Raw genomic sequence first — 19,509 nt, 5'->3', positions numbered from 1 at the left:
ATGTCCACAGGCACCCACACAGGCTCAGTGGGTAAGGTGCTTGGTAAGCCTGGACAAATAGTCTATTTATGAGCATCACAAGAGTGGGCGGTAGTCCTTGAGCTGGTTTTCTGCCGTCTGAAGTGCTAAGTGCTGTATACAGTTACAATAGACAGAACATTCACAAGGACAAGTGAAGGTGGGGAGAGAAAGAGAGAGGTAAGGGGGGCCGAGTGGAGGAGAGGGGGGGAGACGGAGAGAGCACTGGGAATAGAGATGGTGAGTCAGAGGCCATTTGGAAAGTAATTTCATCTCTGAATGCTGTATATCTTTTCATCAATGAAAGGAAAGTATTTTCTAAACCAGGCAGGCAGAAGACAGAAGAAGAAGGAGAAGGAAAAAAAAAACACATCTCTGTTTTGTGAAACCAAGTCCATTCAGTGGGCGAAGAACAGATGCCATTCATAGGCTGTTCTTGCAGCTTATTTAGTCAATATTGATTAAATTGTTTGCTAAACCGCACCGCTCAGATAAGCTTACTAGCACAATTGCAAAGGTGCAATGCTAAAATTGCACTTACACTGGCTTACGTTGCGTTATCTTTCAAGTCTGACTCCGTCCGTCCGTCCATCCATCCATCCCTTCCTTCCTTCCACTTATCTCTGCTAAGTAGCAGTGATAGAATACGACAAAAAGGTAAAAATAAAAACAACAAAAAACTGGATTTTTTTATTGCTGGTTAGATGACTGGATGCCATATGAACTATGTGAGACAAACCATTTGAAATTTAAAGCAGCTGGATGAGGGACTAAACAGAGGAGGTGAAGCGATAAATAGATACGATCACAGGGAACTGAAACGAAAGGTTGTCACTGAACTCTAGATAACTAACTAGCTAACACTCTATTCTAAATCTAATAAAAATACTCAACAGAACACAAGAAGGAGCTAAAAATCACACTAAAACTGTCAAAAAACAACCTAAATCACTAAGTCACAAAACGAGAAGCCCTACAGTTCCTAACAACTTGAGCAAACCTAATAGCTTGACAGATACAGCAGCAAACACTGCAACAAGTAGTCCTGTTTAGATATATCCAAGGTATGCCGTTAACTATGTGGCTATAGATAGACAGAAAAAAGAAGATATTCAGCTAAATAGCAAACAAATTGCATCAGGAATACATCTTGCTATTAAAGAGAGCCGCTCAGCTGTTGCTATCCTACCAAAAGGTTTTCCATAGATAATCTTAACTCAATAAAACGTTGAACTACAATATCTGGGATTCTCATGCAAATACACTGAATGGAAGACACTGATGTGCACCACCCTCAACGTGTTATACAACTTTTATTCTGCTGAATAATGCATTCCTCTAATGCTCTTCTTACACTCAGAAACTCTTGCTATTACTGCTTCTACTTTGTATCTTATCACTACATCACTTTATGCAATCCAAAGCACACAGGTTTTTGCTATGCATTAGCCAAATGCAATTGTTGGCTTAAAAACACATGTTCACTACGAAAAATAAATAAATCTGATTTAATAAATGCATCAAAATGTTCTGTGGTGACCTGAAGATAGATGGTGGTTTAAACTTGTATTGTTTTTATCTTTGATCTAATGTACGTACCATGCGTCAGCCCGTATGTTTAAACTGCACCACAGCTCACATAACAATGAACAAGTTCAACTTTTTGGATTTGGTTGCTTAGAAAAAAAACAAACAAAAAACTTATTTCCCCTTTCTTCACCCTTTCACCTTTACTTTCTTTATTATTTATAGCTTCCAGTTGAAAATATGAAGTTGGGATTGAATACCACACAAAGTCAACGCAGAGAAAATTGGGCCTCGCTCCAGCCTCTACAAAATTTTATTGGTCAAAAGGTTCTTTGCCATCGATGGAGTCACCGAGCGCGCATATGGAAGCTTTTGCAAATTTTTTTTTTTTTTTGGCAAATCGTTGGTTTATTGCATTTCCATGAGGTTTCATGGATTCCACCAGTAGTTTGGACTGGTCTGCTGTGGCGAGGCATGGAGCCAGCTTCAAAATGAAAGCGAACATAGGAAAAAAGTTAGTGTGTTAAGTTGGAGAGGTTCAGGATATACATTTATAGACACACCTGGGATCCTCTGTGTAATCTGGCAAAATAAACTTGACCTCCACTGGAGTGCATAAACAAGTGTTAATATTTGAATCCTTTTTTCCCCCTTTCTTTTTTTCTCTCCTCTCCTCCTTAAGTAAATATAAGTGGAGATTTTATTTTTCCTTTCGTAAAACAACGGAAACCACTCTCCGGTTCTGGACCAAATGAAAACCGGAGCACTTCGTTAACAACAAGAAAAACACTGATGTCTGTTGAAACAAGTCAGAACGCATTAAATGTGTTTTTCTGCTAACAGGGTTCACAGAGTGAACTGGGGATGGGATGGATACCACAGAGTGCTGCGTTGGACTGCAGCGCGATGGTCTGGCAGCGACCGTGCTGTGATTTGGGGCAAGCACAAAGAGGAGACTGAGGTTATTCTTGGGCCTCCACTGTCCAAACTTCCATAAAATGTGCTGGTGTTTACTGGTCGAGTTTGTCTGCCGCGACTAGGAGCCAGTCCTGTTCAAGAGCTGCCGAGAGGTCCTGTTAGGACACCGACCGTCAAGCCTACCCTCACTGCAATCATGTAGGAGTGTTTTCTTTTGTTGGTGGTGGTGTAAAAAAAAAAAAAAAAACAGTCTGGACACAAACTCAAGCCAAGACACAATCACCAGAAAAAAAAACCATATTGCGTTTTTTCCTTGCTTTTCGTAGCTTCAATTTAATCTGCAGCTTTTCAATTGCAGCTTTTGTTCTGCTGTTTGTGCGACGATATTTTTCAGTAGACCGGATGATTCCGGCAGAGCAAAAGGACGAGAAAAACGCTTCGCCTTCACCTCACCTTGCAGCACGCATTTACTCGCCGCCTCCGTCACATGGCAAACCTCGCGACGAATACCTGGGAATTTATTGGCCCGCTCACACACTCGACTGGTTTCACATATCAAGGGAATATATGTCAAAACCTTGACTTTCACAAGCCAACTCACCTTTGAGTGACCAAAAAGAAAAAAGTCAGCTAATACCACTGCCGAAAGTAAATTAGAAGGGCCTGTTCCTGAAATGACTGTTTGACCTTTTGTTCTCTCAGCGATAAGGCATTATGTTTATCCCCTTGATTACACATGTCAGGCAGCGATGAACAGAGCCGCTTCCTGTCTGTTGTTTTCATTCTGACGATGCACACTGACTACACTGCGGACAGCAAATCCTGAACCAAGATGACTAAATGAGTTGCCTCTGACATTTTCAGGAAGCAGGAGAAGACCTTTTATGTGTTGACAAAAATTGCAAAAGCAAAACCAGTTACTCAGAGCGAAGCACATTTGTTTCGTATTTCACTGTTTTATCGAATAAAGACCCTTCCTAGACAGACTCCCGCCGGCGGTCTGCACCCCATTCACATCCAACGAGAGACACCATAATTCGGAACTTCATAAAATTTGTGTCTGGAGTTATTGCCCAGGAAACGAGGCTCTCTAGTGACCAGCTAGTAAGCTAAGTGTCATCCGTACAAAAATATGTGTGGCATTGGAGTATTCTAATAAACTCTAGTTGCACATGATGTTCCAGGTCAGAGCTAAAGTCAGTACATAGTTGGTCCGGGGAGAAGCATGACTCACCAGAACAGAGCATATTGAGAGTTTGCAGAATTCATTGGGACAAATGGAAAGTATATGGATATCCTGAGGAAAAAAACCACACACACACACACACACTTGGCAGCTCCCAAGCCATTCCCCAGGGACTTCCCCAAGTAGCTTTCCATACACCTTTGGAATGACAGCATCATTTGCAACTCTGCAGATGATATATCTTGGTCTGAAAATATGTTGCCCAATTTAAGTTTGTATTACCGTTGCACTCCCAGTCAGTTGACAACACTGTAACTAGAGTACTTTCGGTGTCGATTTATTATCGTCTTCGTTAGTAAAAACATGTGCTTTCTGTTTGTGCTTTATAGAGTTAATCGTGTTACAACCGGAATGCCCACTGAAGCCAGCATTTTGACTTGGAAAGTCAACCTAAATCTCAAAATTCAGCATGGCCGTCATGCATGCAAGGGTCATAACTGCAGAAATGAACTGTTTTACTGTTCTTCTAAAGTTTTATGCCTCGTTAAATCACTTGCCTACAGTAAAACCTCGCCTAGGTAATGTTTCTACGGTTTAAATGCATAAAAGGCTGAGAAATACACTGGTTTTATAGCATCTCAGAAAAGTATACCTTTTAAAACTTTTTTTTTCTCCTCTCAGACATTAAATCACCCTAAACTTTTCCCTTTTTTTTTGTTTTAGATCAGTAGGGATGACCAAAAGCATTTCCATTTGCAAAATTTCCAAATGATGAGTTTTTAAAAACATTTCCTTTTTTTTGTTTTTTATTTTCTTCAAATACGAGGTTGTCATTGTGTGCTGTAGAATTTGGGGGAATTGCATTTTAAACCAGGCAGAACTGTTGTAGCCGAGTCAAGTTTGTACTCCGCCTTCTTCACACACATACACACACACACTTTTTACCTTTGTGACTTCTCCTCTGAAGCAATAACTGCGTTCCCCCTTAAGCCATGTATTAACAAATTTGGTGGTATGACAGATCGCATATTTAGATCCATCAGCCCTCGAGCATCATCTTCCTCGCTCATGTCTTGAGATGCTCGCTTTAATAATTTCCCATAATGTTCTCTCCTCGAGAGGTTGTGTATTTCGTAAAGTTCACTGGCTCCTCTTGCAACCTCACCCCCCACAAAAACCAACAGCTACATCATGTCATCATTCTTGTCCTTCGCAGATGGAATGCTGTTCTCCGATTTTGCAATTTTAGTTCAATAGAACTAAAACTGACAAAGCCTTTGTCACAGAATGCATTTGTAAACTGCTTATGGTTATTTTCAACGCAAGTGGCCTTTCCATCCACGTTGGGACCGAACTTTTTTCTCAGTGCATGACGACACTCCTACAGCTTCAGGCTGCCTCTTTACAACCGGTTCTATACACGGGCCAACGGGGCCCAGTGCCCCTGTAGAACTAGTTCTGCTCCCTGTGCTGAAGAGATAATACCAAAATCAATTTCTTAAGGTGATATGCGCTGGCTGTCCCAGAAACTGTAACAGAACCATTAGGGAAAAAAATAATTATTGTTACAACAACTTTAGCTTGATGCATATTGATATGAGATCCAGATTGGTTTGCATTAGCTAAATCAGGGATCAGCAACCTCACTTACTATATTAAAAGGATGAAATAGTCCATTTTGTCGTGGCTGTTGTTCTGTGACACTATGAAAAAAATTTTTTGACCCTGTGGTAAATTTGTCCTGTAAACCACAGTTTACAAAGTCTATTGCTTCTATTCTGTGATTACTTTACACACTTTGGACTAACGCTCATCTATCGAACCCAGTTCTTCCTGGCCAATTTAAACAGTTTAAACAGATTAACGCTGCACCTTCATCTGAAAATGGCACCCAATGAGGAAGCATTTTTGTGGAGGTTCAGAACTATCTTCCTCCTATTTAGTCTGATTTATTTGCTTCTTTGGTGACATTCCAGAAGGAAGCAGTGGCTTTTGAGGTGCAAACTGTGCCGCCGTTTCACTCAAAATGTTATAAAATCAGAAGGTGAAGTAGTGGCATAGTCATCTTGGCTTTTCCTGATGTTGTTAGTATAAACCATTACTTTCTTCTAAATGTGAAGAAAGGTTTTGTTTTTACTCTCAGTCTGGAATGTTGGCAAACCAAACCAGACCTGGCTTATCATCAAAATTTCAAAGATCTCAGATGAGGTGCTGAGGAGAAATTCACCAAACGGATCTGACTTAATAGGATTTTAAGTTAAAGGAGGATGGGAACTCGAGAGCAACACAGGTGAGTTTGACGCAGAAGATGAGAGATAAAAAATGACACAGAAGGCACGCGGAACCAGCAGAGAACAATGAAAGCCGAGGAGCTTAAATACTGAAGAGGAGTGGCGGCATTGAAACCAGGTGAGTTAATCAGAGGGACGCAGACACACATGGGGGAGAATACAAAGCATGAACGCCGAGGGAAGCGGACTAATTAACACAGAGTTGAACCAAACACAGAAGGATCTACAAACCCAAAGGGGAAAAGACTTATGCTAACATAAGAGTCTAATCCAGAATACAAAATGAATAGAACAAAAGTAATAACCGAGCAACTCAACAGAAAGGAATTTACTAAATATGGTAAGACCTTAACAACAACAATAAACAACCCAGAAATGTTTAGAGTGCAAGCACAGGCGAAAAGCCAAGTGCAAACATCAGTGGATCAGGACATCTTAAATTGGAGATGGGATCAAACTTTTAGATTCAACAATGATGCAACACACACACACACACACACACATATGCCTAAGAGCAATTAAGAAAAGAATAATTAACCAATCCACATAACATGTGTTTTTGAAGTTGGACTAGGCACCCTTTGCATAGGTTTCTGGAAGAGCAACTCATGTCATGTAAAGAAAAAAAAACTTTATGCTACATTATTTATTTTTTGTTCTTTTTTGCATAAACATGTAACTTACTGAGAAACATAAAAGCATAATGATAAATAACTTGATTTTATTCAAGTTTTATAGCTTTTGAAAAGTAGAGTTTGAACGCAAAAATAAATCGCTGCTCTATAATAATTCCCATGAATGGTTCTCACTCGTCTTCGCTGGTCATTAAGGCATGAGACAGCCTCTCTGCGCAATGCCGCCATCGTGTGGACACTGGGGAGCACTACGTGAAAAACGCCGCAATTTTCCTGTTGTTTGCGTTGAACGTTACGGTAATATCACCTTACTCATAAATTGTTCTTAAAACAGCTGCCGCAATAGTCGGCGCTTCTCTCCTAATCGCCGTCCAAACACGCTTAATAACGACTAGTACTGAAACAAAACGCAATCACATGAAAGAAACGCCGAATTTCTGCACAATTAATTAATTCGACACGAGGCCGAAGATTATTGTATCGCCAAACAACTACAGCTCGTTATTACACGCGCTCGTTTTATTCCGGTTACGAAACGCCATCATCGTAATCGACATATTATATTTTAAAATCAAGCGAAGGAAGCTTTTGTAGTCGGTTAAAACAAAGGACTAATCCAAAACCGGCGACTATGCCACCGGATGTCACTGCTGTGAAAAGCCTGGAGCGGTCTCTTTGTGAGGGACTTCAGCAGGAAGTGCCTTCCGCTGTGGAAGTGAAGGGGCTGCCATTTTACCGAGCTTACGGTAAGAAAACCTAACTCGCGTTGCATGGTTTTGCTGGATGCCACACGGTCGCCGTGTGAGCAGTGTACCGTGGAGTCGGTTGGCGCAACAGCCTACACGTACATTCATTTGGAGCCGAGTGTTGCTTTTGGATCTGATTTAGCTATTGTCTGCGATGCTAGTGCTAGCATTTACCTGGAGCTGCTGTCAATGGTGTCAACTCAGAGTGATGGATTATGAGTGTTTTGCTCATGTGACGATACACCTCGCAGCGAGAGACACAAAATGCCATGAGGAAGGCAACTTTACGGAAATATTTGGCAACCTTTTGCACTTTAAGATACGTCTATTGTTTAGCCGGATTCCTGTTGTGCACGTAAAAGTGTCGAAAGCGTCACTAAAAACGTGTCATCCTTCGAGGAAGTGTGATTTTCTTATGTGCTTGTTTAATAATGTAAAAAAACAAAAACTGGAAAAGTTGAGGATTAATAAAATATAATCAAATTGAGAAGTGTTTGTAAAAACATATATATATATATAAAAAAAAAAGATTCAGCAAAGACCAGAAACGGATAAGAAAAGATTCAGTACTTCACAAAGTGTTCATACCCTTGATATTTTTTCACATTTTGCAGTTTTACAGCCACAAAGTTTAAGTATTTTATTTACCTCCACTCATCTTCCCATCTAGCCATATTTCCTGTCCTTGTTAAAGCAGAGCATCCCCTCAGCATGATGATGCCACCACCATGTTTAGCCATTGTGATGGTAATATTGGAAAATCACTTCCAAACTCGTGTTAAACCTCTCCATGATTTAATCCCTGCTCTGTTTGCTGTGTCCCTTTGTCTTCTTGATGCTCTTGCTTCTTTCATGCGTGTGGAGTGCTTTGGATCAGTATTATGTGGTTTGTCAAATGAAAAAAAAAAAAAAGAAGCCAATGTCACAAGAAAGACTTCAAGAAGTGTAAATACAGAAGTTATTTCTTGTTAAAACATGACCTGAAACTCTGATTTATGGAAATAAAATAAGAAACTTTTCAAGAGTGCTCTTCAACATTTAAATTAGAACAAAACAAAATCTCCCTCTGAAATAATTTAATGCTTTAACATCATTCACTAAAACCTTCTGATTATGATTCTCCAAACTCCCCTTTTGAATTATTTGTAAGTTTGTCTTTGGTATTTTTTACATTCTATCTGAAGAAAAGAAAATTCAGCGTAGATTCCCCCAAACTGGGGACTACTATTGGTATCAGACACTTGGGGGGACACGCATTTCAAAACAAAAAACATACTGTAGATCTTATAGGACATCTTTAGAGTAACAACATGTCCCATATTTGTGTTTTCCCCAGTGCCAGAAGTGATAAATGGGGATCAAGGTGATCCAGCTCACCTCAAAGTCTCACCATGAAAACCTTCTGGCTTCCCTGCATCAAATGAGGATGCAGGGGCAACTGTGTGACGTAACGGTCCAAGTGAACTACCAGGAAGAGGTAGAGGAGTTTCAAGCCCACCAGCTGATTCTGGCTGCGTCCAGCGGGTATTTTCAGAAGATTCTCCTCTCTCAGGACGCAAACCAAGCCAAGTTACAGCTCTCAAACATGCACTCGAGTGACTTCACAAAGTATCTGGAGTTCGTCTACACAGGTAAGATAGAGGTCGCCAGGAATAAGATCGGCGACGTTCAGGAAGTGGCGCGATTACTGGATTGCGAGGGCCTGTCGGTGGTTTGCAGCGACGCCTTGAGCGCTGGAGTTCTGGAAAGGCCCAAAAGGAAATCCTGCGACTCCAAAATCAAAGACGGAGGAGGAGAATTACCCAGCGCTGAAAAGGTCGATGCAAAGAAGCAACCCCTTAAGCGGCAGCTTTCATCGCAGAGCCCCGAGAAACAAGACTGTAAAAAGAAGCAGAAGGCAAAAACCTTTCAAAGGAAAACGACCAAGCAAGTAAAAAAGGTGAAACTGAAGCTGGCGGGCCGCAAGGTGCTCCAGAGGTGCTTGCGTTACTCTTTGAAAGAGGATCCTAAAGATAAAAACCAAACGAATGAATCTGAGGACAGAACCGGAGAAGATTCTGAACCAGAGAATGAAGAAGACTTAAATGAGGAACAGGAGAATATCGAGGACAAAGCCTCAGATGAGGCGCAGGACTTGGATTTTGAGGAAGATGCACAGAGTAACGATCCTCAAGACTCGTTGTATGTGGACGAAGAGGAGGAGGATGACGAAGATGAGGAAGGACAGTCTGGGGAGGAAGTTAAAAGGATATCCAAGGCCCAGTTCAGCTGTAACAAGTGCCAGCGGACTTTCCATTATGAGAAAAGCTACTTGAAGCACATCAGGTAACTTGATTGCGGTCTTGTGTCCTATTAACCTTCACCAAAGTTCCCTTTGGAACTTTGAGCTATGAGCTGAACTGTTCCTTCCCCTAGCACATACCATGGAGTGAAAGCACACGTCATCCACCGCTGTGAGACTTGCATGCAGACCTTCGCCAACAGCAGCAATCTGAAGATCCACGAGAAGCACGTCCACAGCAACGAGAGGCTCTTCGCCTGCGATTCTTGCAGCAAGACCTTCAAACGGAAGAAGGACGTCGTCCGCCATAAACGACAGGTGAGGAGTGACAAAACCTTGCGTTCCCCCTCTTTTTTTTTTTTTTTCTGTCTGCATAATAAGCTCAACATTTCCTGTTGTGTCTCAGGTACACGAAAGGAACATGAGGCATGTGTGCTCCGAATGTGGGAAGTCCCTCAGCTCCAGAGCGGCCTTGTTGCTTCACGAGAGGACGCACACGGGCTTGAAGCCCTACGAGTGCACCGTCTGCGGGGCCAAGTTTACCCAGAACTCTGCCCTCAAGATGCATCACAGGTAGCAGTTTTGACCTCTTTCCAGCTCATATGTAGGATTCCAGCCTCAAAATGTGACTTCTGTTTATCTTTGCGTTGTACTTTAAAGTTACTTGGAGGTATTTGTGCCCATTTCCTAAAGTCTCCTTGAAGGGTTTTGATGAAGTGGATCAGATCACATTTTGCAAGCCCAGTGTAGGTTGGAATCATGAATAAGTGCAACAGACTAGTGTTCAGTAAGTGTGTTCATGTGTGTGTAGGACTCATACAGGGGAGAAGCCCTATGCATGTGATTTGTGTGACGCCCGGTTCTCTCAAAGGCACATGTTGGCCTATCACAAGAGATCACACACAGGTAAAAGAAAAGAAAATAAAAGCATTTAACAAACATTTTTCCAGATTTGAGTTTGACTTTGAACAAAGACGGCTGATTAAACAAATCCTCTGTTGCTTTAGGGGAAAAACCTTTCATGTGTGAATCCTGTGGTAAAAGCTTTGCATCCAAAGAGTACCTGAGGCATCACTCTAACATCCACACGGGCTCCAAGCCGTACAAGTGTGAGCACTGTGGCAGAGGCTTCGCCCAGAGGAACTCTCTCAACCAGCATTTAAAAATTCACACAGGTATAGTTCCTCAGACACATTTGGAGTACAAGGAATTGTTTTTGATCACCCCGATTCATTTTCAAAATTTTGCTGCTCAGGTGAGCGTCCGTACAGCTGCAAGTCCTGTGATAAACACTTCACTCAGCTCAACGCGCTGCAGAGGCACCAGCGGATTCATACGGGAGAGAAGCCCTACATGTGTGGGCTCTGCAAACGCACCTTTACTGACAAGTCCACCCTGCGCAGGCACACTATGGTGAGTATGGCTTCTCTGACCAAACGGCAAAAAAAGAAGCATCGGTGTTTAAGGGGGGAGCATTGATTCTTTTGTTCGGGTTGCTGAAACAGATCCATGGCTCGGATGCGCCGTGGAAGACCTACCTGGTTGTGCTGGAAGGAAACGTGGAAGAGAAGAAGCCCAAGTCTCCTACAAAAGAAAAGGGAGGATCGGAGGAGAAAAGGAGCACGGCCAACAGAAGCTCTTCCTCCGCAGTTGCCACCGTTCACGCCATTGACGATGAAGACAAAAGCAGCACAGAAACCGTGGTGGTTCCGACTGAGCCGGTGACTCTCTCAGCTGACTGGGCCAGGCACGGAGCAATCACTCTGGTCAGCCACGGCGGCGGCGGCACCATCGCCGTCATCCACACTGAGGTCCCGCCGGGGACGCAGATCCAGCCCATCGTGGCCACCGGGAGCACAAACGCCATCACGTTAGACGGTTCGGCCATCACCGTGCCTTTTTCCATCCCGGTATCCGTAGCTCAGACGTTGTCCTCTGAAGCTCCGTCCGGCTCTCTGTCTCTTCCCACGCTCTCCGTCCCCGTTTCTGAGACCTTGTTGGCGTCAGACATCTCCACTGTCTCTGCGACGTCTCTGCTGGAAGCAGCTGCCGCACAGACGGTTTTAGCCCCACCTTTGGAAAACAAGCCAACCTCCGAGAGCGACAAGTTGCTCCCGGATATAGAGACTGTGATCGTTGGGGAGGGGATTCGTGGAAAAGAACAGGAACAACTCCTGGACGATGGACAGAACAAGACAGCAGATTAGCAGAAACCACCAAAGATCAAAGCTCTGTGTAGAAGAAACTTTCTTTGTGCTGCGATTAAGGATTTTGCAGCAATATGACGTAAAGGCTTATGTAAAGCTTTTGGTGTCATTTAAAATCAATATTGTACTGATAACAGCTGTGTATTATTACAATTTATTCTTACTACTTATCAGACTGTAATAGTGGTCAGGTAGCAGGTGACGCTTTGTTCTTTTGGTCCTGGTTTATTTGCCCTTTGTGCAAACTTTTACCTGATTTGTACATATACATTACCATTTCCTCTCCTTATTGTCATATCTTACCTATGTACTTAAACAAATTTCTCTTGGTAGGTAAGTATTTTAGTGAATTATGACGATACATATTTAAAATTGCTTACATTTCATGTATAATTTAATTGTGAGAGCTGACGCAACAATTTGGCCCCAACATTCAAAGGCGATGAAGAATGTGTATCGCGAGGGACCAAAATGTATGTCTGGATTTTAAAACAAAATAAACAGGTGACTGACATGGAAGCTCACAAACACCACAGTATTGAACTTATCTTTATTATTCTTAATTTTAACAGGCATACATTTCATAGCCACAGCCTATTGTTGTTCCACATGGAAGAAGGTAAATACAGAGTTTCTGATTCTTTTTCTATTTCATTTGTAAAAACTTTGGTTTTGCTAACACTAGTGAATGTACACAACACAATGACATGCTAAGCAACCGGATGTTCGGAAGGTGCACTACATCAAAATACACATTCAAGTGACTTAAGGAGGAAGGGGCCTCGTGCCGGTGCTCTTTATTAAAACGTAAGGAATGCTTTTTACATTCAAACTATATATCTTACAGGTGCAAGCAAAGTCTCGTCACAGCAAATACATCCTAGAGTTTTAAGACAACGTAATAAAATCATAATTCCATTTGTTCAGACACAAATGTATAACAGTCAAAACTTGCGCATATCGTTGCCAAGTTTCAAGAGAAGTCACTCCGTTGTGGTGGGGGAGAAAACATGGAAACGGCTTCGATGCATTATTCAGTACTGAGAGCGTGGGTTTGATCGTCTCCTGTAGCGCTATGTAACAAAGGATTCCTGAAAATGATCACAAACTGGCCCGTTGCATAAATCAAACAGGTTTGCACGCCGACATGGATTTAAATACAAAAAGCTTCGTCCGACTAAGAAAGAAACGGTAGAAAACATGCAGAGCCTCCTGTCAGTACTAGCATCGGACTCTGAAAGCCCCTCCAGGAGGATTTCAGCTGAGAAAGGTATGCAGCAATCCTCTGTTCAGAGGTGAGGGCGAGAGGATTTACATTCTGACTGGATTTGGATAAGCTGGTAACAAAAACAACATGTAGTGCTTCTTACAACAGTGAGCAGTGGAAAGGTTTTTAAAAAAAAATGTCAGCGGACGCTCCTGAACCAGTACGGCAACAGCGAGGGGAGTTTGAAAGAGTGCTCTGCAGTGTGTATGTGTGTGTGTGAAAGCATGCGTGATGGAGCCATCCCCTCCATGCTGCAACCCTACCCTGAGTTTTTTTTTTTTTCATTTCAGATCCCCTTCATCGCCCTGGATGGTCTTTTTGATGCGCAATAGGAGGGTGGTGTGCCACTGGTCTAGACGGGAGATCGAGTCAAACTCCTTCACCTGCAAACAGGTTAAGATGAGGCACACAATAACCCACAGTGCCTTCAAAAATCATTCCCAACCCTTTCGAATTAAAGAAGTGAGTGTTTCATTGGGATTTTGCGTGACAAATCCACAAAAACGTAGCAACAACTCTGAAATAGAAATATATCAATGAGGAAATAAAATCTAATTGTCTTGCAAATACAAATGTAAATGCGCAGAGCTGAAATTGCCAAATTGTGATTGTAACGTGACAATATGTAAATTTAAAAAACTGGTTAAAATAGGGAATGCGCGGACTCACCGCTTCTGTAAAGGCCTCACTGTTCTGTTCCTCGTGAGCCTCAAGAAGTTTCTGTTCAGCCGAACACAAGAAGGAAGTTACTATCAGAAGTTGACCAGATAATTCCCTTTGGGATCAGGAAAGTAGTTTTGAATTTGAATCCTTCAGAGGTTTAACTCAAGAGTTACCTTCAACAACTTGCATTCTCTGGAGTCTGAGAAAGCAGGGAACATCTCCTCATATTTTTCGACGGCAATCTGTTCGGGCAGAATGCACATAGCAGCCTCGGCAACACAGTCCCCAAACCAACAGTGAACCTCAGAGGCGTGGACTTACCTTGGCGTTGAGCTCGTCAACAATGAAATGACACAGGGAGGCTTTGAAGAAATACTCTTTGGCGCTGTATTTCAGCAGCGGGTTGTCCATCGTGTTGGCTCCGACCTTGATAGCGTTCAGATCAGACAAACCTCAGCAGAATCGAGGGGAAACAAAGGGAGGAATGTGAAGTACACACCTGCTCATAGATCTCTATGGCCTTCTGGTATTGTTCCAGCTGAGCGCAGTAAGCTCCCACTTTCAGCAGACACTTGTTTGCAGAACTACAAAGAGAGGCGTCACCGATACGTGATCGATTACATAAAGTAGCAGAGTCTAAGTTTGAAAAATCAACTGTTTCACATTGACTGTTTAGACTGTGTTTGACCCCAATGAAAGAATTCAGTTTAAATAAAAAGATCTACAATAAGAAACAGTACCTGTTTGACTCCTCTCCTTTGTAGTAGTCTGCTGCTTGCTCATAATGAGCAATAGCCTGTAAAGAAAAAGAAGAAAAAATAAAAGAATTTACAGCAGATGTATTAAAATGGCTGCCAGAATTTTTTTCCCACATCACTACCACTGACTGCATTACCTTTTCGATATCCACCAGCTCAGACTCAAAGATTTCTGCGATACTGATGTGATGTTTGGCAGCGATGGTAAATCTTCCCTGGAGGAGCATGAGGAGGAAGAGCGAAAACCATTACAGACCAGATCTATCGGGCGACGCCACACCAATCAATGGAAGAGTTCCACGCTTAATCCAGGGCATCATCGGGCAGCAGTAGCTTGTGACTTTGCAGTTACAAACTTTTCTGCATTCTTAACATTGCGAAATAAAAAGCTCAGAGCAATCAGATCCAGATTTTTGGCAGAGACGATAGCCAGGCTGCATGAAAAAAAAAATCTTTTGTGTCAGCATCTGTGAACTTCGAGGTGACGTCACACACAGCGCCGTTTACACAAAGGAAATTACAGGCGACATCCAGAGACCGAAACGTCAAACACACGGAGACGAAGCAGAAACACCGATGGTCACGTTCTAAGTGAATCTTACCATGTCTGTGTATATATCGATGGCAGCATTTAAACACTTGATTGCCTCTTAGCAGCATAAAGGAAAGAGGAGGGAAGTGTTAGACAGTACATTACAGCTCTTCTGGGTGAAATAAGAAAAACTGTTACATATGAATGAAATGGGGTGAATATTTGAAAATCGGATATTTTCAGATATATTAAGAGTTACTTTTTTTGCTTTTGAGATATGTAGGAGAATTAAAGCATGACGTTAATGTTGGCCTTTATCAGCTGAATTATCAAAGTAGACTTTAAAGGACCTCTGATGCTCAATAAGCTGAAAACAGCAACTAGAGCAGTTCTTAAACGTTTTGACTCCACCAATTCAGACTGACAGAATCAGAATTATCGAATTACAGACGCAAAGAAAATCAATGCGCACATATCCGGATTACAATTCTACTGCTGTTCAGTCAGATGTTTTGTGCAGAAAGTTAAAGTTGTTTTATTACTTGTTTCACTTTTAGGAAACGGCTTTGATGCGTTAGTCAGTACTGAGAGCGTGGGTTTGAGATCGACTCTTGACAATTTTCTAAAAAATGGATATATCAACATGAGAGCATCAGGATAATAAAGACTAACAGCTATTATAGCTAGAAAAAGTCTTTTTTTAATACTTTGATATGTTGCAAAGAGTGTAAGAGTTCATCACAGGGGTACAGAGTCAGAGCAGATTTAAAAAAAAAAAAAGAATGTCAGCAAGGTTTCCTCCATGCTCACATCACATGTGGACGTATTCACATCTTACCATTAGGGTCAGACTTCTTGTAAGCATTTCCTGCATCAATGAAACTGGTGGCGCAGTCATGTTTGTTCTGCAGCTGCATATGCAGACGGGCAGCCTTGCAGAAGGCATCTCCAGCAGCTGAAAAAATAGCAAGAATTGGCATTCAAACTGACACACTATAATATCTAGCTTACTCTCTGACTTTGGCATGCAGTTTCTTGGATCTTGACCAGACAAATGTCACATTTATGCCACACCCTTCTAAAGAATGCTTAAAATTGTTATGTTGGAAATCCATTTACCGCTCCAGTTCTTGGCCATCTTGAACATGTTGGCAGCTCTGCAGTACATCTCGCACGCCTCCTCCACTTTGTGAGGTCCTCTAGGGAAATGAAAAGGAAGAGGAAAGCAAATACTGTTACTGTTTATATGCAAGGAGGAGTAAATTTGACATAATTTCCAACCTGCCCCCTGAGACAATCGCAGAACATTGTACGTCTGGAGACAAAAAAGAAGTGTGCCCAAACTGCATGTATTTTGCTAAATAGCACAAGCTTGGATAGGTTGAATGGATAACATAATTGAAAAGCAATTTTCCAATCTGTTCCAACAAGGTTTCTTCAAGGATGGAATTTTACATAGCAATTTTTGCATGTTTTCTGAATGTCTTGCATGGCTTGTAGCAAACTTTATACAGGATTTCTTGTAGCTCTCTTCTAGGCCAGATTTGTGAAATGCAAGGCTAACGGTTGTTGCAACAGATTCTCCCCTCTGATCAGTGGATTTTTGTAGTCCCTCCATAGTTCCTATGGTCTGCTTCTCTGATTAATGTTATTCTCATCTGACCTTTCAGCGTACATGGGCGGTCATGTCTTTGTAGTTTTGCGCTTTCGCCATTCTTAAATACCTACATAGCCTAAACCTGCTTTAAAATTTGAGTGGTGATATTTGAAGGCAGGTGGTTTTTCGTTTGTTCCTTTGTTTGTTTCGAAAAACCCTTTGGACGCCTCATATTATTTTCTCTGGAAGAGAATCTGCTGTTGTGCAGGGTGATGTCTTTATAGCACCTCTAGGGATTAACACACCTTTTGTTTAATCAACTGCTTTAGATGTACACATCCGGGGATCATCTGGGTCTTAAACTGTGCAAGAATTATTTTTTATATATAGATTTAGGATAATGGCTTGCATTTAAAGGCGTTTTATTTTAAAATATCAGCTAATGTAGAGAGAAGCTGCTTAAATGTGAACGTAACTCATTCATTAGTGCTTTTTTTAAACGACTTATTTACATAATAGAGAATATTCCAGCTAAATTATAGCACACTATAACCCTCTGAGGCTATATGATGAGTCTGCTGCGCATAATGCAATAGAAAGTCTTGCTTTACTGCTTTGTTTACATTGATAACAGCTAACTTAGCAAGCTGATTTACGGGGCTTTTCACAATTAAAGTCATATGTCACCTTCTTAGTTGAACAAATTAGTACAATATTTCATTATTAATATTATAATTTGGCCTTATAGACTCTTAAAGGTAGATTTGGGCTTCGTGCCAAGTTTGCTGCTGACACTTGCTAGCTGTTCTTTGGTGCAGTGCTGTCTTACCCTCCAAACATCCCTCCCAAAAAGGAGCCGGAGGACTTGACTTTTTTGTCAGCGTCCGCCATTAGCTGAATGGCTTCCTTTTCTTTGCCCGAGTTGTCCATTTCTTTAGCCTATTTAGAGGAAAACTTGTAGCCGCAGGAAAAATTGAAAATACCCGCAGAGGATTCAGTTGTGTACAGTAAGGATTACAGTCGATTTAGCGTAGGCGTAACCCAGTTTGTGGCTTTGGGAAGCGTGGCATCATGGGAGCTTGAGTTCTCGACAAACCAACAGTGCTTGTGGCCATTGTGACAGAAACTACGACTCCCAATGGAAAAGAATCTGGATTTTTAATCACACCCCGTGTTACGTAACACGTCGGGCAGTTCCTAGTATAGAAATTTCTTACAGTAGTATGAATAATATTTAGGCGTATATATTAATGGTGTGTTTTGAATTTCTCCACAAATAAAGACAACATTTATGGATATCTGGACTTTAAAAAAAAAGGCACAGCTGGCAGTTTTGCAAGTGGTTTATTTGTCAGCAGAGGGCGCTAAAACACCATTAGAGACTTTTGTTTCTGACGTAATGAATCTCAACAGCCTTCGGGTATTTATACACATTTAACTGTTATCAATTTTAATAGCCACCATAATTGCCCGTGTTTAAACTAGTGGCATAAGAATATCCTAATTTTAAGGATTTGGATTTTGATCAATCATCTAACTGCCTGCAGCAAGCCTAAATTGCCATGTGAAATCTGTTTACTACAGACATTTTCAGCATAAATTTGGCTTATTTTGCTCCTCAGTTACACATTATTGGAAACCTTTTCTTCTGGCCTCCATGTACCAGTGCATATTTTTCCTGTTTGCTCTTTTATATTGTAAGTAGGACTATGAAATTGCGAACGTCTGCAATTAAACAGCTGGCATTCCCACTCTACGCATCCCAATATCAATATAACATTTAGTTCATGACTTTGAAATGGCCCGTCTACCATGTGTACAAGAGTAAATCATTACATTTTTTACTGCACATCGGTAGTAAAGTGTAAGTGGTTAGTGCTCCAGGGGATGTTATGACTAATTAAAATAGTGCATTCAGGTGAACAAAGTCTGATGCCATTTCAGATTTTTCAGTACCTGGCAACACAAACATTGACACAATTGTCACAGGAGATAGTGGTTTCGCATGGCTTAAAGACTTCAGGAAATGAAAGCAACCAAGCTGTTTCAATTAGTTAATGGCGCTAGTACTCACATTTTGTGCCACTTTCTTAGCATGCACTGTGATATGTTTAGTTGCATTTGAAAGTTCATTTCTCTCTGCAAACTGGAGATACATGGTGACTATGTTCTTCACATGCTTGATAAAACAGTAAAGCTGGTAGATGTGACCTCATTACAGAGAATTTGCCTAACCATAAACTCTGTCATCTAGATATATGCATTACTGTGGGGGAGGTTTAAACCCCAGGGTTCTCAAACTGCGGTCCATGTGTCACTGTTAGCACTCGTAACGTTGTACTCACATTAGAGTTGCAACATCAAATATCAATATGTGTGCAATGGATTGTGTGGATGCAATATCTGTGAGACTATTGAATTTCAAGTGTCGAGCATTCACACTCGACAGTTATGCAGTTATCCACCGATGCCCACACTCGGTATCGGATTTTGTGACCAGGATCCTAAGATTACAGAGCCTGAAGGTGACAGGAGGATGGTGAATGTTTGACCAGTTATAAATAATGTTTACCAATTATATCAAAATACGTGCTCTTAAAATCAAGCATGAATAATTCATGTAAAATGTCAGTTTTTGTTACTTACAAGGTAAGAACCAAGCAAGTTGATCTGTCCCAGTAAAAAAAATATGCAATTATTTGCATTCAGATACCTGTTTGCATGGCTCCTGCAGATTTTAAAAAAAGTTAGAAATCTAATATTGATCCAAACTTTCCAGAGTTCCCAATCCTTCACATACATTTTGAAATGAAAAATAGTAAATATTGCTTTGGGTTAATGCCAGATATTTCTATTGTGGGAAGGGTTTAGAAAACAGAAAAA

At 41.4% G+C, this 19,509-nt stretch overlaps 2 protein-coding genes across 3 annotated transcripts; one reads left to right on the top strand and one right to left on the bottom strand.

Annotated features, from left to right (window-relative positions):
- Positions 1 to 6,884: 6,884 nt before the first annotated feature.
- gzf1 (GDNF inducible zinc finger protein 1) lies at positions 6,885 to 12,342 on the top strand. The gene is made up of 8 exons (XM_023347962.1): positions 6,885 to 7,321; positions 8,658 to 9,646; positions 9,737 to 9,920; positions 10,009 to 10,175; positions 10,414 to 10,508; positions 10,610 to 10,777; positions 10,858 to 11,015; positions 11,108 to 12,342. The coding sequence occupies exons 2-8, from the start codon at positions 8,673 to 8,675 to the stop codon at positions 11,807 to 11,809; spliced, it is 2,448 nt and encodes an 815-aa protein (XP_023203730.1). The 5' UTR covers positions 6,885 to 7,321; positions 8,658 to 8,672; the 3' UTR covers positions 11,810 to 12,342.
- Positions 12,343 to 17,671, bottom strand: LOC102225024 (beta-soluble NSF attachment protein-like). 2 transcript variants are annotated; one of them, XM_005805632.2, is made up of 11 exons: positions 17,456 to 17,671; positions 16,149 to 16,228; positions 15,868 to 15,984; positions 15,100 to 15,146; positions 14,635 to 14,712; positions 14,480 to 14,535; positions 14,239 to 14,323; positions 14,061 to 14,165; positions 13,913 to 13,981; positions 13,746 to 13,796; positions 12,343 to 13,459 (listed from the first exon to the last, which is right to left on the bottom strand). In XM_005805632.2, the coding sequence occupies exons 1-11, from the start codon at positions 17,554 to 17,556 to the stop codon at positions 13,358 to 13,360; spliced, it is 891 nt and encodes a 296-aa protein (XP_005805689.1). In that variant the 5' UTR covers positions 17,557 to 17,671; the 3' UTR covers positions 12,343 to 13,357. The 2 variants fall into 2 exon arrangements, with proteins under 2 accessions (XP_005805689.1, XP_023203732.1); XM_023347964.1 differs by lacking the exon at positions 15,100 to 15,146.
- Positions 17,672 to 19,509: the final 1,838 nt, after the last annotated feature.

This window comes from Xiphophorus maculatus, chromosome 15, assembly GCF_002775205.1.
Source record: "Xiphophorus maculatus strain JP 163 A chromosome 15, X_maculatus-5.0-male, whole genome shotgun sequence".
In the NCBI taxonomy this organism is placed as follows: Eukaryota; Metazoa; Chordata; class Actinopteri; order Cyprinodontiformes; family Poeciliidae; genus Xiphophorus; species Xiphophorus maculatus.
Note: the sequence above shows the minus strand (reverse complement) of the source record. Positions and strands in the feature narration are given on the sequence as shown.